The sequence below is a fragment of the Oncorhynchus keta genome, chromosome 9 (assembly GCF_023373465.1).
Source record: "Oncorhynchus keta strain PuntledgeMale-10-30-2019 chromosome 9, Oket_V2, whole genome shotgun sequence".
In the NCBI taxonomy this organism is placed as follows: domain Eukaryota; kingdom Metazoa; phylum Chordata; class Actinopteri; order Salmoniformes; family Salmonidae; genus Oncorhynchus; species Oncorhynchus keta.
Genome location: NC_068429.1, coordinates 26,694,795 through 26,720,708, shown reverse-complemented (window position 1 = coordinate 26,720,708; position 25,914 = coordinate 26,694,795). Strand labels below are relative to the sequence as shown.

Genomic DNA, 25,914 nt, shown 5'->3' with positions numbered 1-25,914 from the left:
TCTGACATAAGATGAGAACAACAACTATGTCTGACATAAAATGAGAACAACAACCCTGTCTGACATAAGATGAGAACAACAACTCTGTCTGACATAAGATGAGAACAACAACTCTGTCTGACATAAGATGAGAACAACAACTCTGTGTGACATAAGATGAGAACAACAACTCTGTCTGACATAAAATGAGAACAACAACTCTGTCTAACATAAGATGAGAACAACAACTCTGACTGACATAAGATGAGAACAACAACTCTGTCTGACATAAAATGAGAACAACAACTCTGTCTGACATAAGATGAGAACAATAACTCTGTCTGACATAAGATGAGAACAACAACTCTGTCTGATATAAAATGAGAACAACAACTCTGTCTGACATAAGATGAGAACAACAACTCTGTCTGACATAAGATGAGAACAATAACTCTGTCTGACATAAGATGAGAACAACAACCCTGTCTGACATAAGATGAGAACCACAACTCTGTCTGACATAAGATGAGAACAACAACTCTGTCTGACATAAGATGAGAACAACAACTCTGTCTGACATAAGATGAGAACAACAACTCTGTCTGACATAAAATGAGAACAACAACTCTGTCTGACATAAGATGAGAACAACAACTCTGTCTGACATAAGATGAGAACAACAACTCTGTCTGACATAAAATGAGAACAACAACTCTGTCTGACATAAGATGAGAACAATAACTCTGTCTGACATAAGATGAGAACAACAACTCTGTCTGATATAAAATGAGAACAACAACTCTGTCTGACATAAGATGAGAACAACAACTCTGTCTGACATAAGATGAGAACAATAACTCTGTCTGACATAAGATGAGAACAACAACCCTGTCTGACATAAGATGAGAACAATAACTCTGTCTGACATAAAATGAGAACAACAACTCTGTCTGACATAAGATGAGAACAACAACTCTGTCTGACATAAGATGAGAACAACAACTCTGTCTGACATAAAATGAGAACAACAACTCTGTCTGATATAAAATGAGAACAACAACTCTGTCTGACATAAGATGAGAACAACAACTCTGTCTGACATAAGATGAGAACAATAACTCTGTCTGACATAAGATGAGAACAACAACCCTGTCTGACATAAGATGAGAACCACAACTCTGTCTGACATAAGATGAGAACAACAACTCTGTCTGACATAAGATGAGAACAACAACTCTGTCTGACATAAGATGAGAACAACAACTCTGTCTGACATAAAATGAGAACAACAACCCTGTCTGACATAAGATGAGAACAACAACTCTGTCTGATATAAAATGAGAACAACAACTCTGTCTGACATAAGACGAGAACAACAACTCTGTCTGACATAAGACGAGAACAACAACTCTGTCTGACATAAGATGAGAACAACAACCCTGTCTGACATAAGATGAGAACAACAACTCTGTCTGATATAAAATGAGAACAACAACCCTGTCTGACATAAGACGAGAACAACAACTCTGTCTGACATAAGATGAGAACAACAACTCTGTCTGACATAAGATGAGAACAACAACTCTGTCTGATATAAAATGAGAACAACAACTCTGTCTGACATAAGATGAAAACAACTCTGTCTGACATAAGATGAGAACAACAACCCTGTCTGACATTTATTTATATTTATATTTATATGCCATTTAGCAGACATAAGATGAAAACAACTCTGTCTGACATAAGATGAGAACCACAACTCTGTCTGACATAAGATGAGAACAACAACTCTGTCTGACATAAGATGAGAACAACAACTCTGTCTGACATAAGATGAGAACAACAACTCTGTCTGACATAAAATGAGAACAACAACTCTGTCTGACATAAGATGAGAACAACAACCCTGTCTGACATAAGATGAGAACAACAACCCTGTCTGACATAAGATGAGAACAACAACTCTGTCTGACATAAGATGAGAACCACAACTCTGTCTGACATAAGATGAGAACAACAACTCTGTCTGACATAAGATGAGAACAACAACCCTGTCTGACATAAGATGAGAACAACAACTCTGTCTGACATAAGATGAGAACCACAACTCTGTCTGACATAAGATGAGAACAACAACTCTGCCTGACATAAGATGAGAACAACAACCCTGTCTGACATAAGATGAGAACAACAACTCTGTCTGACACTTGACTGGGTCGCCCTCTTTTCACCTCTTTGTTGATTAATGATTATTTACAAATAAAAAGAGTACGAACAAAACAATGTCTGATATAGAAAACGTAATAAATCATAGAATTAGATATTTATAATCTCCATTACAGACATGTTTCCTGCCAGGACAACGAGAGAGAGAATTCCACAAAAGCATGTCTGATTTATACATCACACGTGTCATGCAAAATCAAAATTGTGTTGCACATTTTAACATAAATTTGAAGATATACAGTACCAGTCCAAAGTTTGGACACACCTACTCATTCAAGGGTTTTTCCTTATTTTTGCTATTTTCTTCATTGTATAATAATATTGAAGACATAAAACTATGAAATAACACATATGGAATCATGTAGTAACCAAAAAAGTGTTAAACAAATCAAAATATATTTATATTATATATATATTATTATTATTATTATTATTATTATTATTATTATTATTATTATATATTTGAGATTCTTCAAAGTAGCCACCCTTTGCCTTGATGACAGCTTTGCACACTCTTGGTATTCTCTCAACCAGCTTAATGAGGTAGTCACCTGGAACGCATTTCAATTAACAGGAGTGCCTTGTTAAAAGCTCATTTGTGGAATTTCTTTCCTTCTTAATGCGTTTGAGACAATCAGTTGTGTTGTGACAAGGTAGAGGTGGTATACAGAAGATAGCCCTATTTGGTAAAAGACCAAGTCCATATTAAGGCAAGAACAGCTCAAATAAGCAAAGAGAAATTACAGTCCATCATTACTTTAAGACATGAAGGTCAGTCTATACGAAAAATTTCAAGAAATGTGAAAGTTTCTTCAAGTGTAGTTGCAAAAACCATCAAGCGCTATGATGAAACTGGCTCTCATGAGGATCGCCACAGGAAAGGAAGACTCGAGAGTTACCTCTGCCGAAGAGGATAAGTTCGTTAGAGTTACCAGCCTCAAAAATGTAAGCCCAAATAAATGCTTCACAGAGTTCAAGTAACAGACATCTCAACATCAACTGTTCAGAGGCCACTCAGTGAATCAGGCCTTCATGGTCGAATTGCTGCAATGAAACCACTACTAAAGGACACCAATAAGAAGAAGAGACTTGCTTGGGCCAAGAAACACAAGCAATGGACATTAGACCGGTGGAAATCTGTCCTTTGGTCTGATGAGTCCAAATTTGAGATTTTTTCCAACCACCGTGTCTTTGTGAGAAACAGAGTAGGTGAATGGATGATCTCCGTATGTGTGGTTCCCACCGTGAAGCATGGCAGAGGAGATGTGATGGTGTGGGGGTGCTTTGCTAGTGGTACTCTGTGATTTATTTAGAATTTAAGGCACACTTAAACAGCATGGCTACCACAGCATTCTGCAGCGATACGCCATCCCATCTGGTTTGCGCTTAGTGGGACTACAATTTGTTTTTCAACAGGACGATGACCCAACAAAATTCCAGGCTATGTAAGGGCTATTTGACCAAGAAGGAAAGTGATGGAGCGCTGTATAAGATGACCTGGCCTCCACAATCACCCAACCTCAACCCAATTGAGATGGTTTGGGATGAGTTGGACCACAGCGTAAAGAAAAAACAACCAACAAGTGCTCAGCATATGTAGGAAGTCGTTCAAGACGGTTGGAAAAGCATTCCAGGTGAAGCTGGTTGAGAGAATGCCAAGTGTGTGCAAAGCTGTCATCAAGGCAAAGGGTGGCTACTTTGAAGAATCTCAAATATATAATAATAATAATAATAATAATAATAATAATAATAATAATAATAATATATATATATATAATATAAATATATTTTGATTTGTTTAACACTTGTTTGGTTACTACATAATTCCATATGTGTTATTTCATAGTGTTGGTGTCATCACTATTATTCTACAATGTAGAAAATAATAAAAAATAAAGAAAAACCCTTGAATGAGTATGTGTGTCCAAATGTTTGACTGGTACTGTATAAATTACAGGATTCGTGTGGATTTCAATATACAGCATGTAAAATGTATGACCTTCTAATGCATTTTCTATGCATTTTCTAAATGAGTCCCCTGGTCCTTACCTTCTGGTTGAAGGGCCATTTGAGCAGAGCATCACTCAGTCCCCTCATCACCACAAAGAACAGAGACAGGTGGCTGCCACGCCCTGTCCCGTCCCCGTTCAGGTAGATCCGCAGACACATCTTGTAGCCGTATTTACTGGTGTAGAAGGCTGTTGGGGAAAAACAGACATATTTTATAGCCATATTTACTGGTGTAGAAGGCTGAAAAACGGTGATTTAAATATTATTATGGAAACACAATAGCCTACGTTTTGCACTGTCATTATGACTTGCACTACTACGGTATAATATAGTCTCGATATGGTTGTTCTGGTTTTCGGCCTTGACTCGGTCTCGAAGCCCCTTTGGTCTCAGTCTTAACACGGACTGCAATAGTTCTGGTTTACCTGGTGAGAACATGGCAGGAGCTCGGCCAGCGATGGCATCCTGTCTTTTTTTGGTAAAGTCAGAAATCCTCCAGATGAAGACGCCGTCGAATGTGGTGCCCGATATCTCCCTCAGCCTGCCTTCCATCTCTGCTACCGTCAGGTCTTTCAGCCCCACCGTCCTCTCCAGCTGCCGCACCTGAGACACACACACACAAATATGTGTTAGCTTCTATGAAGTCAATAACCTGTCGTGGAGAATTGCAAGATTATGTTTTAATGCTTGTAAGATTGTTATAAGAATAGTTGTTACATTAGACAGAATAGAGTATTGTGTGTGTTCCACTGAGGATGGGCCTCTATGAGATAGCACTGACAGAGGAGATTTACGATGTCTTTGGGTAATAAAGCCTAAAGAGCATTCCAGATAGTAAAGGTAATGTTTTTGTGCTATACCGTACCAGGGTGAGACGGGTTCCAGTTTGGTGAGGAGGGGGCCAGACACTGGTCTTTACAATGAGAACTGTTGACACAGCAGTAACTGTCTGCTATGTTTTAAAGATATCTTTCATATCTTTGTGAACTGTTCCTAAGATCTGTGGTTCGTCATGTAAGTTGAGAGGGGTGTATCTTGGCTATAAAAAATCTTTGTACTTTTCTGGTGGTACTTTTCAATGGTTCATTAGAGATAGCGCATCATTGAAAGTCAAAAAGGGCTATTGCAAAGCTCTTAATATAATATATGTAGTTTAAGTGTAACTCTGACTGAGGTGTAGTTTGTAACTCTGGTAATTTGGTAAAGCAGAAAAATGCCACCACAATCCTCAGAACCTCCAGCTTTATACCCCAGTAAGTCATGCCATTGAATTAACATGTTGGATAGGGATGTATAAATTAAATGACTGAATTTGATTTCTGCTTCAGGGCCTTATTACCTTGTTGCTCAGGGCCTCAATCTTATCCTGGTCTAGGCGATGCTGTCTGTTACTGGCCTCCATGGTTGTGGCAAAGCGCTCCACCTCTCGGTTCAACACGCAAACCACATTCTCAAACATCCCCGCCTTCACCTCCAGGTCGGTGCACCTGCGTCCCAGCTCCGCCACCTTGGTCTTCTCACTGTGGAGCTGTAGCTCCAGGGCCGCCCCCACCGAGCTGGGCAAGGGGGTGAAGGAGGTGGACACAGTCAGGGTGGGGGCCAGGGCGGGAGGTGGAGGCAGGGGAAGAGCTAGGGCGGGAGGCCCGGAGAGGCACGGGGAGGAAGAAGAGTTGGTGGCCCCCTGCACGGGAGGCCCGGTGGATGTAGTGCTGAGCTGGGAGACGCGTGCCTCCAGCTCCCTGAGGGAATGGTGGAGCTCCAGGAGCTTGTGTCCAGCCAGCTCCAGGCCTTGCGGCTGCAGGCCCTCCATGCTCACCTTCATGGATGGAGAGGAAGAAAATAAGGTAGGTAAAGTAAACACAGAGTAAGTAAATGCTAATGCAAACAACCATCTTTTAGCGCAGTGTTATTCAAACTTTTTCAGCAGGGACGCCATTTTTTCTACCAGAATTTCTGGGGACCCCATTTTTTTAGCATTCATTTCTCACGACCCCACCCCAAATCCAACTCATCCCAAACCAACCATAAAATAGGTACATTTCGATTTTTACATCAGCACATAACCTACAATTAATTATGTTTTCATCTCTTAGCAAAACAAAAGGAAACCAATAAATACATCTACTCAAGAAAATTGTATTTCATTATCTTTCTCAACAATTTTTTTATATAGTCCCATATAATATCTTGTACTTTTATAATAATTTTTGGGACGACCCCATTGCAGTTCCCCTGCAACCCCGACTTTGAATACCACTGCTTTAGTGTGTGTGTAATGGGCACTTACGCTCCACTACATCCATACTCATCCTCACCTTCATCCCCATAATGTAGTGCAGCAGCAAGTTGAGGTGCTCATAGGTGCAGGCCCTCTCGTGGTCATGGATCCTCTCCTTCTCCACCTGTACAGAGAGAGGGGGAGAGGAGAGCTGTTCTAACAGTAGCACTGAATTATTACCAGGTAATATTTAAGAAATAACATGGTAAATAGTAATTACACAGTAACAACCTCGTTTGTTTAATTAGGATTAATTAAAACCATAGCTCTGAAGAGATAAGAAAGCTACTTACTGACATATCACACCCAACAACATGGAATCTGCATGGCGTTCTGAATTTGCTGCAGAACTTAATGTGGTCCACGTACTAGGGAAAGAGCCAAAGGCGAAACAATACACAATGATTTGACAAGTTCTACAGCTATTTCGAACAACAACCTTCTTAAAAGAGAGTGGATTATTTTCTCTCAATATTGAGCTTCCTTTTCCGTGATGCATTTTCCAAACGCATTCAGTCGCGTTTGGCTATAATTGGCTATATTGTGTATGTTGAAACTTTAAGAACTCACCTTCTCCCTGGGTATTTTCTTCTTGGCACAGCCTTCACAGATCATGGGGTACTTGGGGCAGATCTCGTCGTGGGCCTAAATAAAAGACGTGTTCTTGTATAGCTTCTTACAAATATTGCAAAATTGATACGATCGTAAGCCAGCCATTTGAAAGATTTCACAAATAATCAGATGGATGGACGTTCTCTCTCGGAGCATGCATCATTTCTCACCTTGATGTTTTTGAAATGAAATGGTTCCTTGCAGTACTTGCAGTTGAGAGTTCTCTCAGGGCACTCTCGCTCGTTGTGGCGTTCCTGTTCGTTGAAGCGGATCTGCTCTTTACAGGAGGGGCAGGGGATGATCATGTAGTCACACTTCCCCTCGTGGCTCAACTGTAAGTGACAGAAAATAAAGTTAGGATTCATTTGGCTTTAGTATATGTTCAGAACAGCCTAAACAAGGATCTTCGGTCAAACTGATCATGAAGCAAGAACACAGCAAAGCAAATACAGTATTGAGGTGCATTGCTTATAACCATCTGTGGCACCATTTCTTTTTTCAACAAAAATGTCCGTCTAAATGCTTCGTTTGAATGATGAAGAGGTTTATAATCAGTCTAAAACCACGCTCAACTAACCTCATATTCTTTAATATTGCCTTTCCATGTACAGCCTTCGTTGATGCAGACAACAGAGAGGTTTTCGACCTCTCGTCGAGCTGCGTTGTCAGGAAAAGCCTGCAGAAGTGAGAGCAAACTAACATGCAAACTAACATTTCGCCAAGGCTTTTTTCTTTACAGTGAGTCTGTACTGTTTCCGAATGCTCCATTTATGATTGAGAGGTGTGCGTGTGTGTGTGTGTGTGTGTGTGTGTGTGTGTGTGTGTGTGTGTGTGTGTGTGTGTGTGTGTGTGTGTGTGTGTGTGTGTGTGTGTGTGTGTGTGTGTGTGTGTGTGTGTGTGTGTGTGCGCACGCTCCAAATAACATGGACACATATTATTTGAAGGGTACATTTTGATCTTACTTGTTCTTTGAGAGGATAAAGTGACACTGTAATGAAAGACGCATTTTGTAGAAACTTACACAGCCTTGTTTTAGAATCGACGTGGGCTCTTCAAAAATGTCCTCTTTGATACAAGCACTGCATTTCTGAGGTCCATCTCTGTAATGGGAATATTATGTCAACAAACAGTACAAAATAACAGTACAGTGTGTCATATTGTCAAATGTGTAATATATTCATCAGGCATCATAACCTGGGGGTGCATTTCAATAGTCTATAAAGTTTCTTCCTTAGGTTTTACCAGAACAGTACTTACACATTACAGGTAAAGGAGAAAATACAGACGATTGTATACAGTTGAGATACAGTCTTTGAACTCCCACCTGACAGTCCTATTGAAGCAGTAGGAACAGAAGCGGTGTCCACACTGGGCTTGGAAGGGCCTCCGCAGCAGCTTCTGACAGCAGTTACACAGGTGTTTATCTTCCAGCTTGTTGGCCAGGATCTGTTTGGGGAAGCCGGGTTTGTTGCTCTCCATGGACGACGGAGGGGATGGTTCTTCCGTGGCCATGATTCCCTCAGTACGCCTAAGACCTGGCAACAACAACGTCAGAGTCCAAATTAACTTGAAAAGTTTACGATGAAGGCATATTTTTCTGATGTGTTGATGACATGGTAAAGCTAGATTATCAGTGAGTGCAGGTCTCCATCTGAATATCTTTTGGAAACCAAACTATACTACTATTTAATAAAGATTGAGAGAAAGGTACTGCAGACAGTAGGCCACTGCTTTTTCTGGATATGACACTAATACAATACTACGTCAGTCAGGTCAGAGAGATAGACAATTTGGCAGATCTGATGTATTTTCCAGTATGTATTTCTTGTTTAGGTGGTGGCATTATAGCCCAATTCCCATAATAAACAATTGGCATGGTATGGCATCTAGCCTGATCATTTTGCATTCAAAAAAGCTTGTCGTTGTATTAGAAGAGAAAATAATTATACTGAACAAAAATAAGAACGCAACATTCGACAATTTCAACGATTTTACTGAGTGTATGGATTTCACACGACAGGGGCGCTTGAAAACCATGGTTATTTCTGTTTGTTTTATTTTTTATATTTTTGTAAAGGTAATGGATTTGAAATTGAGGAGCCAGGCCCAGCCAAACATAATTTGTTTTCCCCACAAAAGGGCTTTATTAAAGAAAGAAATACTCCGCAATTTCATGGCTGGTCTCAGATAATCCTGCAGATGAAGAAGCCAGATGTGGAGGTCCTGGGCTGGCGTGGTTACACATGGTCTGCGCTTGTGAGGACGGTTGGACGCACTGTCAAATTCTCTAAAACAACGTTGGAGGCCACTTACGGTAGAGAAATTAACATAAATAATCTGGCAACAACTCTGGTGGACATTCCTACAGTCAGTCAGCATGCCAATTGCACATTTCCTCAAAACTTGAGACATCTGGGGCATTGTGTTGTGTGAGAAAACTGCACATTTTAGAGTGGCCTTGTATTGTCCTCAGCACAAGGTGCACCTGTGTGCGGTTTAATCAGCTTCTTGATATGCCACTATCAGGTGGATGGATTATCTTGGAAAAGGATAAATACTCACTGAACAGGGATGTAAAAAAATGTCTGCACAACATTTGAGAGAAATAATATTTTTGTGCTTAAAGAGAATTTCGGGAAATGTTTATTTCAGCTCATGAAACATGGGACCAACACTTTACATGTTGCGTTTATATTTTTGTTCAGTACGTATTTTTCTATAGTTTGAAACATTATGGTTTAGCAGACACCATCGACCACATGGATCTACGGTCTGCTTGTACTAATACATGCATCGTGCATAAATAAAAACAGTTATTGACACTATCAACGACAACTTCAATGCAGCTTGCCAGGCATTGTGAGAAATAGCAAAAGGCCGGTCTCCCTTTGTTTACATTTCGAGTCAGCAGTCATAGCACCGTGTAGCTCGCGCTACAGTCGTGTCAGAACAGTTGATGGTCGGGTCATCACACAAAAATGCTCCGTGCAGTCAGACATTGCGAAAGATGCTTACAAATGGTAAATCCATTGTTGCTCTCGTCTGCTTTCCCCTATCGTAGTTGCTAAGCTATCAGCATCTTTAGCTGGAGATGGGGTACCCAGCATTCCAGCCGCCACGCCCCTTTAAAAGCAGGTGCACAAACCAGTTTGCTGCGTAAATGGTTTGGCATTGAAAATGGACGGTATTGCAATTACATTGAACTTACCCGCGTTTTAAACTGTCATCGCTTGCAGAGACAGTAGAATACTCCTAGTCGCAGCCCCGCGCGCGATAAATTTACAGATGTTGCATGATGTGACTCTCCAGGAGAATGATTCTGTTTTCTTTAATGTTAACGACATAATACATATGGTACCGAGAAGCGATGGCTGTTATTGTTCAATTTCGCCATTGCACTTTGCAGTGTGGGTGTTACGTCATGTGCAGCCTTAACATGGGTTGACAGACAGGCCAAATGTAAAGGGGGTGCCTCCTAACGACATTCCATTGCTAATGGTTTCATATGACTACATTTAAAATAATGAAAATATAGGCACTTGGACAAATTATATAGGTTAGTTGTGCATAATTTAGTTTTATCATAATTTCCATGTTTACAGCATACCTCCGAATAGGTGAGTTTATAATGATTGACAAGACATCAATTGAGGCTCTATAATAGACGACTAGCTGCCACTACTAGCAAAATAACTTCCCTCCCTCATTCATTAGAATAAAATGGAGATATTATGTTCAGATGTGAAAAGCATGACAAATATATCAACAGTGTAATCTTTATGTATGATGAACACTCAAAGTGAATGCAAATCATTAATTCACTTGACAATGGCAAAACGCACTGAAAGAGCAGTCTGTTCTGTGGTACGAGGCTGAATGGGGCACTCAAATTCATGCTGTTTTACCTGAATGCAAATCTTACTCAAACTAGTGGACCAGTGTTGGACCACACTGTCAGACAAGGTGAAAGAGTCATGTTCCTTTAACTATATACACATCCATGATGCAGTAGAAGCCATAGACTTGTCACATCTTTTAGATGGCATTCACTTCAGTTATACATTGTGTGAATCATTCAGTGCTTACTGAAAATTGAGAAAATGGAGCCTATTTACTAAGTGGTTGAAAACAGCATTTAGGCATGTTGGATGACAATTTGAGCCAAAAAAATTAAGCAAGAACTATAAATATTTTATTGGCAATTCATACCTGTAACAAAATGGGCACATGAACAGTAGGCATTACAAGACTGACCATTTTTGAAATGTTAATAGAAAAACATTGAAATAGGTGGGTCCTTGGGACCTACTCATACCTGAAAACATCCCATTAATATTGAAAAGCTTCTCAGGTACAGTACTACATAGGCTAAAGCTTATGGCTTCTCTTTGCTAAGGTTTGTATCCTATACCTTGAAACCTGAACACTTAACTCAAATTTCCACAGAAATCTCCCATTGACATCGAGGCATGATTTAATGCGGCAATCAGCAGTTGAAACAATTAATTTTTCCACCCCGGCTTCGGTATAGAAACACATGGGGCTGGGGAAATGTAACCACTCAAATTAATAGACAAAGCTATGGATGCAAAGACTGACCACCAATGATGTCAGTCATAATTTTATCCATGTTTTAGGCTATATAGTGTTTGTTTACATTAACTTTGTTTTCAAATATTGGCGTAAAACCAGGTTATATTTTGGGTTCTAGTGGGGTACGACAGTTGAACTAAGCTCATGAAGCACTTATAAGTTATGTACCCATTGATTCTTGAGGAATATCATTCATTCAGTCCAAAAATGTATGTAGCAACTGCAGATTGCCCCTAAAAGCAGAATTCTGCATTATTAAGCTCGTGAGTTTCAAGTTAGGATTCAGCCCAAACTAGCTACAGTTGCTGAAATGTCTTGATTACACTGGCATGCTATCAGACACAAAATAATGGGTTTTGTCCTGAGTAGAAAGAGAAGGAAGATACTGCTATTGCACAATTAAGAAATGGTCTCTTTTCCAAAGTGGCAGTCTGTTATTTGGTAACAGATTGCCGATCAGATCTGCAGTGTTTTCACCAGCGTTTTATGAGGCCGCCACTTCCGTCCAGCGAGGCGACCAACGGGTCCTTAAGTCAGGTCTCTTCAAGTAGCTTACGGAGATTTCTCTGAATCTGGTTTGGTAGGATTTTTGACAGGTTAAAACATGCACTGAATTAATAAAAACACACTGCAAAACAATAGCATGCATGAGAGGCTGATGAGCAGAGAACACTCCCACATTGGCCTATTCACAATCCCCAACAACCTCACATTATGTAACCAAGTGGGGAATGGTTCATACAAAATATGTTATTGGGAAAGCAGAGCTATTGTCCCACTTAATGAGTAGTTGTTAGCTCAGTGACAGAGCTGACTGCATGCCAGGTTTGAGCTGTTCCATGGAGAGTGGCGAGGTGACAATGAAAGAGTATCACACACACACACACTCAAGCATGACACAGGAGCTGGGTAAACTCGGACAAGCAAGACTAGTAACTATAAGCTACTCCCAAAAAGTGAACTTTAATGAAGCGGATTAAACAACTTTTGGGAGTAGCAAACAGTGAGCAGATGTCGACACTGTCTTCGCTGGCAAGGCGACAAACCTTTTCTAGCTTGAACAGGTTTGTAGACAGCTCCCCATAGATTTCGGCATTGAAGTCGACCTGCGATCTGTGATGCACAACGTTTCTGAAACAAAATATGCTCTGAATTAGCCGTCGTATAAATTCAGGTGTATTCAGTTTCAGCTCATTCCTATAGCAAGATGCAAATGAAAGACCACAAATGCAAAAGGTCCATTTTACTGTATCCCATCGTTAGAGTACATGTACATATTGTAAAATAGCCTTTAAATTGAACACCTAAAGAAATTAACATTTAATTGTATGGATTTTTAACAAGTGGGTTTACAATTTTCTATGGAAAAGTCAGGAAATGTTTGGAAAAATGACATCAAAACATGCATATTACACCTATTTATAACATAAAGAATTACAGTTTCTTGACTGACCCAGTCATTCTTCGGGTTTTCCAACAGTTTGTAATGTCAAATTTCAGGTTTATCATTCATTATAACACTATCTACTGTATACCACAGATACTAGGACTGGATTCTCATTGTATTGCAATTGTTAACCTGTTAACTAATTCCTATTGATGCTCCGTTATCTCAGACAAAGCTGGTGTGAGTGTTTAGTGGCAGCTCTTACTCGTTGTGTGCATACTCCCCCACGGAACTCAACGAGTTCAGCCGCTTCTCAAGAGCCATAATCTTGAAGGCCATGTAACACGAAGACAAGACAAGGACACTAACTCTGCAAAGACAACACAAACACGTCACGCACCCAGATGAGGGCTGGAATCTACAGGAACCCATTGGCTTTCAATAAGAAACAAGTATTTCCAATTCAACTCCCATTGTTGAATCATCTCCTACTTGACACAAACAGTTACAATTCCACAACCAAGTTAACACCCAAGGCAGGACAAAACACCCAGTTCACTTAACTTGTTTTGACATGCCTGGCGACAAGTGAAATGATTAGATTAGCTACAAAACCTGTTAGATGGCCTCGACACCCCCTTATGACTCATAATGAGAGGATACTCACAGGAACAAATAGACGAGTAGAAGGGTGTTCAACGACACTGGCTGTAGCGATTTCACTTTGTGTACAACACCCTGGGCAGGCTTGGTCGGACCTAAAGATAAGACAGGATTAGTGCACAGGTCAGCAACACAGAGGGCCGGACTTAAATCCAAAAAGACGAAGCTAAACAAATATTAATTAACACTTGCAGAACTACATCTTTAAGATCTTATCCTTCTCTTAATGTTTATATTACAATCTGTTCTACTTTTCAGATTCCATTCCCTCTGGAAAATGATAGAAGCCAACCCTTAGGATACCAGGGAGAGAGAATGCAGAAGTATTTAACAGAGTCTTGCTGTTTCCATTGCACCACGCTCGTGCATAAGGAGGCCTCACCGTTCTGGTGAGCGGCTCCGTGTTTTTGGTTGGGGGTCTGGAGGTGGATGTCTGCGTGCACCGCCACCTCTACGTTCTTCACCGCGCTCAGGAAAGTGTCTGGGATGCTGGGGAACTCTGCAAAAACAAACACAGATTGCTCTCTGAACACCACTGGTCGTTATTGAACTAATTTCCTTTCAATTCAACATGCCTAACTACCAACATTATCAGATGTGGTCTTGTTAATTGGTATCAAGGCCGGGTCGCCTGAGCGCAAACTAAACCATGTTAGCCCACTGAGCTAAAGCCAAGGCATTCGCTCGGGGAGCTAAGATGAGTCTTCAGGTCTCAGGCAAGATTACTCTTCATGTGCGCGTGGTTCACCAAACCATCTGTGTTATACTCAGCCTTCCAATAAGCATATGCAGTCAACAGGTGAAAGGAGATACAGCTCTCTCATTGATGTATGTACTAAGACCGATTTGTCTACAGCCAACTAATCCCAATTACTTTAAAAAAAAGATTCTTAAACAAACCATAAAATCATGACTGTATCAACATGTAAAAGGTAAACCATGTCTGTTCAAATACATCTGAACTCAAGCCTACGGACTACAATAAAAAGTGAGCCTGTACAGTACAAGTTTGGCGACTGCTGTGTCTGGGCAGAGAAGCTGAACTAACTGAAAGCCTCTGATTGCACCTCCCAGTCCAACTCATGACTCAGTAATAACTAATCTATTAGGTTATTAGAAGCTGCGAGAGTACTGCTCTTTTCTAAGCTGTATAGATAAGACTCCATACTCAGGGGCAATTCCTTTCTCTCCACTCATGGAAGGGTATAAAGCGTCTAATCACCATCTCTCAGGGTTTATTTCTGTCTCTATGATGTTGCATCTGTCTGTCTATTGTGTATGATGATTGTCTTGTTTTTCACAAGGGGGGGTTGGACTCCCCTGCCATCATAAAGGGAGAACCCACCCGTCATTTTCTCATAGTCTGGGGTCTGGGAGCCTGAGCTGCTGGTCTCCAGCATGTCTTGCCTCCTCTGGCACACAACCCCATCCAGGTCTGAGAAGTCTCCAGAGAAATCCTACACACAGAATATTTACATTCATTTTGTCCATACAGATGATCCCATTGAAAACATTATTGAATATAAATGAAACTTTGTCCATACACAGAGGGTACAGTAGAACCATTACATTACACACACCCTTTACTGTATGGTCATATAAGAAGAAGAGTTGGGAAAAAGGCAACTGTCTTAGTACTGACCAGAGGAAGTGAGGAGGGACAATCGGCTATGAAGCTATTCTCAGCAGAGGAAGTAATAAGGCTGCTCCCTGTATTGTCCCCCTACAATGGTGTTCAATGAGTTAAGACATGAAAAGTAAGGCCGGGACGATACCAGTATCGCAATACTCATTAGTACCGTGGCAAGGAAACAAAAAGCGTATTAAATTTCTTTAGGAAAACAGCCCTAATGTTGTAAACAAACATCATCCAGTCACGTGTATTTATTTCCCACACAATATCTTACATAGAGAAAGTTTTTAAAGGACCAAAGAGTTGGTCTGCTTCGTGTTTATTTTTTTTCCGTGGCAAAAATAAACTTTGATACAGGTATCGTCACAGCTCCATGGAAAAGTCCCTGTTGCAGTATAACACAGTATTATGACAACAGAAAGAACATGTTTAACCTCAGTGCTAATGTTCTGTAATACAACACAAAATAAGACTATGTCAAATGTCACAACAATGCATTAAAGAAAAAAGGACAAGGAGGAAGAACTTACATCCAGATGAACGCAGACGGATTTCAGAAGTTTATAGGTTGTATCTCGGGATAGGAATGATGCAAATACGTGCTGGAAAACATTTTAAATAATTAATTATAATGACAATAATAAAAAAATACGTGTTTTTAATTAAGACCAAACTTGACAATTGAATATCTACAAATAAAACTGGTCATACCCTTTTGTTTGTGGATGTGATAACGAGTGCATTTGGAACCAAAATGGCAGTTTTTGTCTTCTTGATAAGAGTCACAGAGAGTACAGGAATAGCAATCTGGGAATGGGAAAGCAAACATTATTTTACTTCATCTATATTTCAGTGATTGTCTTTTCCTAGAGAGATCAGGCAAAGTACTACCAAGGAGAAAAAGTCAATAAAAAGTATTATTTAAAAAAATTATAGCAAATCTGTTGACATTAAGTCAGTGAAACAACTCCAGGTCTACAACCTTCAGTTCATTAGTAGGAAAGTCAACTCCTGATAAATGTAACAACTCAGAATTGTAATGATAGTGTGTGTACTAAACTGGGGCTTGCACTTATCAGGAACAACAATGTAATTAAATCTAGACTGAAGGAGTAATGACTATAGTATTCCATTGTTATACTGTACCTTAGTATCTCTGCCGAAGACTTTGGAGTGGAAACATATCCAGTTATCAGACACAAACATTTTGCCCTGATACAGCATGTCTTTCTGCAGTGCACAGGTGTAACCTGAGAAGAGACATAGCAGAGGATGTCAGGCAAAATCTATTCTGCACAAATGACAAGACTGTGGCTTATTTTCAAGTGAAAGAATAATGCAAATCTTGCGTATTTTTAAAAACAAGAGGAAAATGGAGAAAGTCACCCTATGGCTTTTTAACTTTCATTTAAATTGAAGACTACGCCACTTACTTTGTTTCAGTAACTCATCCTTGCTGATTTCTTTGAATATTTTATGGTACTGGGCATTTGTCTTGGATATCTGCAAGAGAAGACAATACATCCAAATGTTGATAAATGTTACCTTTTGAAATGTATTACTTTCTTTACCTCCCTTTCCAAATGACCAAACGTATTGATATTGAGGTGCATGTGCAACTAGGTAATGTCAAATACAAGCATCCATTTAAAGATCATTAGGGTTGTGTAGACTTAAAGCTACAATGTAACTTTTTGGGCAACTCGACCAAATTCACATATAAATTTAAGTTAGAGATCTGTCATTCTTATTGAAAGCAAGGCTGTGTGCACTATTTCTATGCTTCCCATGTTTTAAGTTTAGTTTTTTGGCTCTTTTACTTTTAGTTTCACAGCTGAAAATACAATACTTTTGGTTCTGGAAAATATATTTCACAGCGGTTTAGATGGTACAATGATTCTCTACACAATGACTGCTTGTTTTGTCACAAACTGAAATTTGGCACACTATTAGAATGTTTTCAACCAGGAAATGGCAGAGTGAGTGCTGCATATTGCACCTTTAACTTTGTCAAGATACTTTACTCACAAAACTCTAGTTTTGCAAGTCAGCTACTCAGCCATTATGCTAATTCCAAACAAACATACACACATTGTGGAGACCAATGGAAAATGTGAATGTGTGGGTAGCCTGATATACAGTATAAACACACCTGGCTGGACTGGGATTTCTTTCTTCCTTCAAACTTAGTTTCACCGTCACTTGGAGTTTGCATCGGGGAAGGCAACTCCACAGCCTTAAATCTGAAAAGGGGGACAAGATTAACACACAAGCACAGTAGCAACCAATATTGCAAGTGATTGGTACAAAAACAATAATGTAGACAGACAACTTCAATAGAATAGTCCAAAACAAGTTGACTTGGCTAAGTTCTTACTGTCAATGACACATCCACTTTGACTCCCATTGAAATTAAATATTGTTTTCCCTAGATCTACAGCAGTCAAAAAGACAAGCAACTCCCATGAGGACAGCCAGCCACATCCCTTGCAGCATGGTTATGTAAAGTGTGTTGTTTATACAGCAACATCAAGGTTCGTCAACACAATACTCAGCCAAGCTTTGTAGGTCACAAAACAGGCCAAAATGTTTTGAAATGGAAAACAAATGCGTGTTTCTTATTAGTCAAGCAAAAGAAGAACCTCCTGTTTCAAAACAGCTTCTCCTGATTTGCGCCTAATGAACTCGACCCAGGTGTGGATCACATAACAGCCCCAGACAGTGCAGTCTGATGTATTAATCAATAACATAAAACTGCGTTCTAGTGCCATCGAATGTGGTCAAGCACTAGAGAGTTGGTAATCTACACTACCTTTCAAAAGTTTGGGGTCACTTAGAAATGTCCCTTGTTTTTGAAAGAAAATAAAAAAATTAAATTAAAATAACATCACATTGATCAGAAATACAGCATAGACATTGTTAATGTTGTAAATTACTATTGTAGCCGGAAACGGCTGATATTTAATGGAATATCTACATAGGCGTACAGACACCCATTGTCTAATGATCAAATAGCCTTTTAAAATTATAAACTTGGATTAGCTAACACAACGTGCCATTGGAACACAGGAGTGATGGTTGCTGATAATGGGCCTCTATACGCCTACGTAGATTTCCCATTTAAAATCTGCTGTTTCCAGCAACAATGGTAATTTAGAACATTAACAAATGTCTAAATTTCTGATCAATTTGCTGTTATTTTAATGGACAAAAATAAATAGATTCTCTTTCAAAAACAAGGACATTTAAGTCACCCAAACTTTTAAACAGAAGTGGATATATCCATGTTCCAAAACCTCACATGTATGTTATCACAACAAATTGGTACGACAACAATGGCTAAAGCATGGTTTCTCCATCCCTAGGGGATCCACAGGTGGTGCACATTTAGTTCTGGACCAGCACAAACTCACTTGATCTACAGACACTAAACTAAGAAGGGGCTTGGAGATTAGTTTAATCAAATATGTCAGTGCTGGGCTAAAACAAAACATGTGCACCCTGTGTGCTAGAGCAGACAGTTGACCATTTTACCACATATTCACATAAAACATGATTTATGGTATCTGTAAGTCTCACTTCATGAGGGGTGGTTTCTTCCTGCTCTCTGAGAGGTCTGCCTCAGTGTCCATTGACACCTGAGTGTCCCCAGCAGACCTCCCACTGGCACTCCTCTTGGGCTTGTCCTCTCCTCCATTCGCTGCCTCTGACCTGGACACAGTAGTGTGACAGTCAAACATGATATGTTGTAGCTAGCTAAACTCGTGTTGTTTCTCCATTCAGACCTGTAGAGATATATTATTAAAACATTTAGCCTCAAATGATGGGGTTGAAAACAGCAGGGCAGAAGTAATGCAAAGATCCGGCACCTTTTGATGTGGGACAACAGTCAGTACAAGAGGTTTTCCTTCTTTATGAACATGGACATTGATTCAACTAGCTACCTATCATTGGTAAATCATTTAACAAAATCCCCATTCAAACTCTTTCAAAAAGAGGATCAAGCCTGTAGTTTTTGGAAATCGCAGTCAACTTTAGTTACTGAAGTCATACAATCTTTATTAACCTTTGAAAACCATACATTAAAATGCAATCAACCATTATCACTGTGATCAACCTTAGCTAGCAAGCTACACTGAACAAAAATATAAAGTGCAACAAATCAAATCTAAATTTTATTTGTCACATACACATGGTTAGCAGATGTTAATGCGAGTGTAGCGAAATGCTTGTGCTTCTAGTTCCGACAATGCAGTAATAACCAACAAGTAATCTAGCTAACAATTCCAAAACTACTACCTTATAGACACAAGTGTAAGGGGATAAGAATATGTACATAAAGATATATGAGTGAGTCATGATACAGAGCGGCATAGGCAAGATACAGTAGATGGTATTGAGTGCAGTATATACATATGAGATGAGCATCAATTACAAAGACTGCACTGATTTACAGTTCATAGAGTTGATCCGGCTGTTGAAGGTGGACTGTAGCCCCACTCCTCTTCAATGGCTGTGCGAAGTTGCTGGATATTGGCGGGAACTGGAACACGCTGTCATATACGACGAACCAGAGCATCCCAAACATGCTCAATTGGTGACATGTCTGATGAGTATGCAGGCCATAGAAGAACTGGGACATTTTCAGCTTCCAGGAATTGTGTACAGATCCTTGTGACATAAGGCAGTGCATTATCATGCTGGAACATGAGGTGATGGCAGCGGATTAATGGCGTGACAATGGGCCTCGGGATCTCTTCACGGTATCTCTGTGCATTCAAATTGCCATCGATAAATTGCAATTGTTTGTGTTGTCAGTAGCTTACACCTGCCCATACCATAACCACACCACCACGGGGCACTCTGTTCACAACGTTGACATCAGCAACCCACTCACGTCTTGCAATGGAAACATTTACTGTTCAAGAATCAAATGGAAGCAAACAGATGTGTGATCATTATGCTGATTCGGTTGCAAATACGTTTTGCAACATAAACCGTTTATTGCTTATGGAAAACACAAACAAGCGTTTCTGTTGGACAAATTCAGGTAGGTCCCTCCCCGTTTCGTTTGCGCTGTTCGCTTCGGTTTAGTTCTTAACCATTATGAATACACCCCAGAGAAAACAGTACAAAACAGCGAGGGAACTACCTGAATTTGTCCAATAGAAACTCTCGTTATCATTGCAAAACGTTTTCTATTTGGAGTAAACTATTTTTGTTAAAAAAACGTTTTGCAACAGAATTGGCGCAATGAACTGATTGAACATACTTAACTGGCTGAGTGTTATACGTTTTTTTAAGACCAAACAGTGCCACGCGTCAAATAACGTAATCCCATCAGAATGACGACAAATAACCTTGATTGTGCATTTGCAAAATTTATGTAACTAGGTAGACAAACAATGAAGGAAAATCCATTGGGACGAGGTCAACTTTAATTCTCCAATTCCATGTCTTTAAAGTTGAAAACACTATTCGCTTGCTAACGTTAGCGTTATAGAAATAACTGCATTAAAAAATACAACATATAACTTCGTGTGAGGTTGCTTCTAAATTAAACGCAAACTTTATCGAGAGAGCTTGGGAAAGCAAGGACTTAACTAGCTAACGTTAGCTAGCTATGCATCAACAACAAAAGTGGTTACATAGCTAGCAAAGTTGGCTAACTTGCAAGCTTACTAGGCCCCCGGCGCTATGCTGAACTGAAAACATACAAACTTACGTCGATTGGATCCCCCTCGGATCTTTTCTGGCCGGTTTGACAGACTTTACAACTTGTTCTGGCGTAGATAACGGAGTTTGATCTCTGTCCGGTTGTTCGGTCATAAGTACCATCTCTTGAGGGACAGCCTGGGTTCGCTTTCCTTAACAGTTCCCTTTCTCCGTAAAAAAAAACTTTGTCAGTGACTCCGTCCTACGGAAAGGAGGGGTTAAATTTGGGAAGATCGTTCGATACTCGGGACACTATGTGGAGGTAGGGCATGGAAGAGGGGGTGGGTTGATCTGGTGGCAACCAAACATGGCACTGCGCTGACATTAATCACTTTATTTCAGGACAATATAAATAAAGCCTTCACTTACACCCCCGCCTCGTTTAGTTTCTAATTTAATCCCCCCTTTCCTTCTTTTCCCTTCCTCGCTACTTCTTTCCCCTAATTTCATAATGGCACAGGGCAGTTGCTAAATGCCGCCATCGTGTGTCGAATAGGCAGACACAAACACATTTGAGCAAAGTAGAGATAGTTATTTATTAAATATGAAATAAATGTACATGTTTTCTCAAAATGTAGATTGAAAAGCCGATTGATAACTACACAATAGCTACACAATTCCCTTCCAGTCATGGTTCCTTGTTTTACGTGCTATTAGTGAAGACGAGAATGAGATTGAAATGGGGGAGCCAGAAGAGATTGAGAAACCACCACGTGATGCTGCTGCCTCAGCCAAGCTTTTTGACTGGAATGTAACGCAATGATGTTTATTATGTATGGTTAGGCCTACAGTACCTTCAAAAAGTATTCATACACCTAGACTTATTGCACATTTTGTTGTCCTACAGCGTGAATTTAAAAGGAATAAAACTTTTTTTTTAAATCACCATCTACACAAAATACCCCATAATAATAATATATATATAATATATGCCATTTAGCAGACGCTTTTATCCAAAGCGACTTACAGTCATGTGTGCATACATTCTACGTATGGGTGGTCCCGGGAATCGAACCCACTACCCTGGCGTTACAAGCGCCATGCTCTACCAACTGAGCTGTGAAAGCATGTTTATAGACATTTTTGCAAATTTATTGCAAATTAAATATCTAATTTACATAAGCATTCACACACCAATTTTACATTGACATTTTAGTCATTTAGCAGATGATCTTATCCAGAGCAATGTACAGTTAGTGCATTCATCTTAATTAAGATAGCTAGGTGGGACAACCACATATCACAGACATAGTAACTATGGCCCTGTCCGACGACGATATCCCCGGACAGGGCCAACTAGGCAGGATATAACCCCACTCACTTTCCCAAAGCAACGCTCCCACACCATCGAAGGGATATCAACTAACCTACTACCCCATGACAAGGTTGAGTATAGCCCAGGAAGATCTCCCCCACAGCAAGAGCCCAAGGGGGTGCAAAATCGGACAGGAGGATCATGTCAGTGACTAAACCCACTCAAATTGAGTAGCGAAAAAAGCCTGTCAGGAAGAGAAACACCGCTCCTAGGGAGGGCATGGGAGAGCACTAGTAAGCCAGTGACACCCGTAATAGGGTCAGATGCAAAGAATCTCAGTGGAGAGAGGGGAGCCAGCCAGACAGAGACATCAAGGGTCGGTTGATACTCCAGTGCCTTGCCTTTAACCTTCACACCCCTGGGCCAGACTACACTCAAACATAGGACCTACTGAAGAGATGAGTCTTCAGTAAAGACTTAAAGGTCGAGACCTAGTCTGTGTCTCTCACATGGATAGGCAGACCATTCCATAAAAATGTAGCTCTATAGGAGAAAGCCCTGCCTCCAGGTGTTTGCTTTGAAATTCTAGGAACAATAAGGAGGCTTGCGTCTTGCAACCATAGCTTACATGTAGGTATGTACGGCAGGATCAAATCGGAGAGATAGGTAGGAGCAAGTCCATGTGATGCTTTTTAGGTTAGCAGTAAAATCTTCAAATCAGTCCTAGCCTTGACAGGAAACCAGTGTAGAGAGGCAAGCACTGGAATATGAGTAATATGATCAAAAGTTTGGGTTTTAGTCAAGATTCTAGAAGCCGTATTTAGCATTAACTGAAGTTTATTTAGTGCTTTATCCGGGTAGCCAAAGAGTAGAGCATTGCTGTACTCTAATCTAGAAGTGGAAAAAGCATGGATGAGCTTTTCTGCAGAATTTCTGGACAAAGACTTTGTGATTACGAAAATGGAAAATAGCTACCCATTAAATATTTTTTATGTGCTTGTAAAAAGAGAGATCAGGGTCCAGAGTAACACAGAGGTCCTTCACATTTTTATTCAAGAGTAATTGTCAGATCAAACAGCAGATCTTTCTTTATTGGGACCTAGAGATAGCATTTATGTTTTGATAGTTTAAAATATCTAATTTCTTGTGACAGTTGTTTTTTGTTTTTAGAGGTGAGACTGCATCTAGGTTATTACACAAGGTTAAGTTTAGATCCTCGGTTAGGTGGTTAACTGATTTTTGGTCCGCTGAAAGGGTCCCCAGTCCGGGGTGGGCGGTGAGGGTCGCCGCTCCAAAGGCACCACCGAAGTGGGCCAAGACTGAGGTGGAGCGAGGTCCACGTCCCGCACCCGAGCCGCCGCCGTAAGAAGGCTGCATCCAGTTTGTTGAGTAGAGTGTTGGAGGCTATTTTATAGATGACATCACCGAAGTCGAGGATCGGTAGGATGGTCAGTTTTACGAGGGTATGTTTGGCAGCATGAGTGAAGGATGCTTTGTTGCGATATAGGAAGCCAATTCTAGATTTAATTTTGGATTGGGGATGCTTAATGTGAGTCTGGAAGGAGAGTTTACAGTCTAACCAGACACCCAGGTATTTGTAGTTGTCCACGTATTCTGAGTCAGAGCCGTCTAGAGTAGTGATGCTGGACGGGCGAGCAGGTGCGGGCAGTGATCGATTGAATAGCATGCATTTAGTTTTACTTGCGTTTAAGAGCAGTTGGAGGCCACGGAAGGAGAGTTGTATGGCATTGAATCTCGTCTGGAGGTTAGTTAACACAGTGTCCAAGGAGGGGCCAGAAGTATACAGAATGGTGTCGTCTGCATAGAGGTGGATCAGAGAATCACCAGCAGCAAGAGCAACATCATTGATGTATACAGAAAAGAGAGTCGGACCGAGATTTGAACCCTGTGGCACACCCACAGAGACTGTCAGAGGTCCGGACAACAGGCCTTCCGATTTGACACACTGAACTCTATCAGAGAAGTAGTTGGTAAACCAGGCGAGGCAATCATTTGAGAAACCAAGGCTGTCGAGTCTGCCAATAAGAATGTTGTGATTGACAGAGTTGAAAGCCTTGGCCAGGTCGATGAATACGGCTGCACAGTAATGTCTCTTATCGATGGCGGTTATGATGTCGTTTAGAACCTTGAGCGTGGCTGAGGTGCACCCATGACCAGCTCTGAAAGCAGATTGCATAGTGGAGAAGGTATGGTGGGATTCGAAATGGTCAGTAATCTGTTTGTTAACTTGGCTTTCGAAGACTTTAGAAAGACAGGGTAGGATAGATATAGGTCTGTAACAGTTTGTGTCTAGAGTGTCACCCCCTTTGAAGAGTGACAGGTGTGCGCTACAACGAGCAGCCTGGTGACCTAGAGGCCGGAGAGGGAGCAGACGTGACAGTGTTCCAGCCGCACGACTCCGACCAAAATGAAGATCCCGGGGATCAGGATTGGACCAGTCACCTCTGCTGAGGCACGGGAAACCTGTCAGTCTGGCTGAGATGCGGGAGCATGGCCACCTAGAGCGCCGGAGAGAGGATATGTGAGGGTACCCCCTCTCCAGCGCGTTCTGCTCCAGCCGCAGGACACCAACCAAAGGGACGATCCCGGGGATCAGGAGCGAACCGGGCAAACCTGCTGATGCACGGGAACCCGGCAGACCAGCTGAGGCAGGAGAGCCTGGCAATCCGGCTGAGGCGTGAGAGCCCGATGAGCTGGAGGAAGGAGGGGAGCATGGCGATCTGTCTCAGGCATGAGAGCCTATAGTGGCTCCCGGACCCGACGTCATTCCCACCAAAAAAAAAAAAAAAAAAAACACTCCCCGATGCTTCCGTTGGGGGAGGCGTCATTCTGTAACGCTGAGAGTCGGGAAGCAAGTTCAGGGATTGAGTGTTTTACTAAAATAAACAGAACATAATACAAAACAAGAAACACTAACAGCACACAGACAAGAAACACTAACAGCACACAGACACGAAACAGAAACAATGACGTCTGGGGAAGGAACCAAAGGGAGTGACATATACAGTGAGGCAAAAAAGTATTTGATCCCCTGCTGATTACATTTGCCCATTGACAAAGAAATGATCCGTCTATAATTTTAATGGTAGGTTTATTTGAACAATGAGAGATAGAAAAACAAAACAAAAATCCAGAAAAACGCATGTCAAAAATGTTATAAATTGATTTGCAAAGCCCAAAACAAACACTTAATATATATAACACAGGGCTGTAAACCCAACCAAAGAGCAAGGTGTAACCTCTAATAAATACACGGGACGAGACCCATAATAACAATACGAGACCCATAATAACAAGAGCACACTAAAATGCAAGCTGATTCAACAGAGCGCAGGACCAACGGACATGGAACACTTGGTTTCCGAGATATAATATATATATATTTATTTACATTTTTCTGCTATACCGGAAAATTACTGTTGATGACTGACTGTATATGGCAAATATATGGCAAATAGACATTTCATAACCAAATGGACATGGCCGTTTCTCGTAAATGGAACAGACTTCAAAGACGAAACTCTGTGAGCACAGGGATGGTC

General features: G+C 40.7%; 2 protein-coding genes across 3 annotated transcripts in view; both read right to left on the bottom strand.

Annotated features, from left to right (window-relative positions):
- LOC118379005 (TNF receptor-associated factor 2-like) overlaps nucleotides 1–10,524 on the bottom strand; it is a 36,824-nt gene extending 26,300 nt beyond the window's left edge. The window contains exons 1-11 of one of the 2 annotated variants that reach the window (XM_052525598.1): nucleotides 10,314–10,524; nucleotides 8,430–8,640; nucleotides 8,127–8,205; nucleotides 7,683–7,781; nucleotides 7,276–7,437; nucleotides 7,064–7,138; nucleotides 6,787–6,861; nucleotides 6,531–6,617; nucleotides 5,555–6,031; nucleotides 4,641–4,818; nucleotides 4,255–4,403 (exon numbers count right to left, since the gene is read on the bottom strand). In XM_052525598.1, the coding sequence (XP_052381558.1) occupies nucleotides 4,255–4,403; nucleotides 4,641–4,818; nucleotides 5,555–6,031; nucleotides 6,531–6,617; nucleotides 6,787–6,861; nucleotides 7,064–7,138; nucleotides 7,276–7,437; nucleotides 7,683–7,781; nucleotides 8,127–8,205; nucleotides 8,430–8,617 (1,569 nt within the window). In that variant the 5' untranslated portion in view covers nucleotides 8,618–8,640; nucleotides 10,314–10,524. The remainder of the gene's footprint in view (nucleotides 1–4,254; nucleotides 4,404–4,640; nucleotides 4,819–5,554; nucleotides 6,032–6,530; nucleotides 6,618–6,786; nucleotides 6,862–7,063; nucleotides 7,139–7,275; nucleotides 7,438–7,682; nucleotides 7,782–8,126; nucleotides 8,206–8,429; nucleotides 8,641–10,313) is intronic. The other variant, XM_052525597.1, reaches the window with a different exon arrangement.
- A 760-nt stretch (nucleotides 10,525–11,284) lies between these two features.
- Nucleotides 11,285–21,490, bottom strand: LOC118379001 (GRAM domain-containing protein 2B). The gene is made up of 14 exons (XM_035766006.2): nucleotides 21,107–21,490; nucleotides 18,961–19,092; nucleotides 17,534–17,624; nucleotides 16,815–16,884; nucleotides 16,528–16,631; nucleotides 16,093–16,188; nucleotides 15,912–15,983; nucleotides 15,391–15,471; nucleotides 15,094–15,205; nucleotides 14,131–14,247; nucleotides 13,753–13,843; nucleotides 13,351–13,455; nucleotides 12,745–12,829; nucleotides 11,285–12,270 (listed from the first exon to the last, which is right to left on the bottom strand). The coding sequence occupies exons 1-14, from the start codon at nucleotides 21,217–21,219 to the stop codon at nucleotides 12,232–12,234; spliced, it is 1,308 nt and encodes a 435-aa protein (XP_035621899.1). The 5' UTR covers nucleotides 21,220–21,490; the 3' UTR covers nucleotides 11,285–12,231.
- Between the last annotated feature and the right edge of the window lie 4,424 nt (nucleotides 21,491–25,914).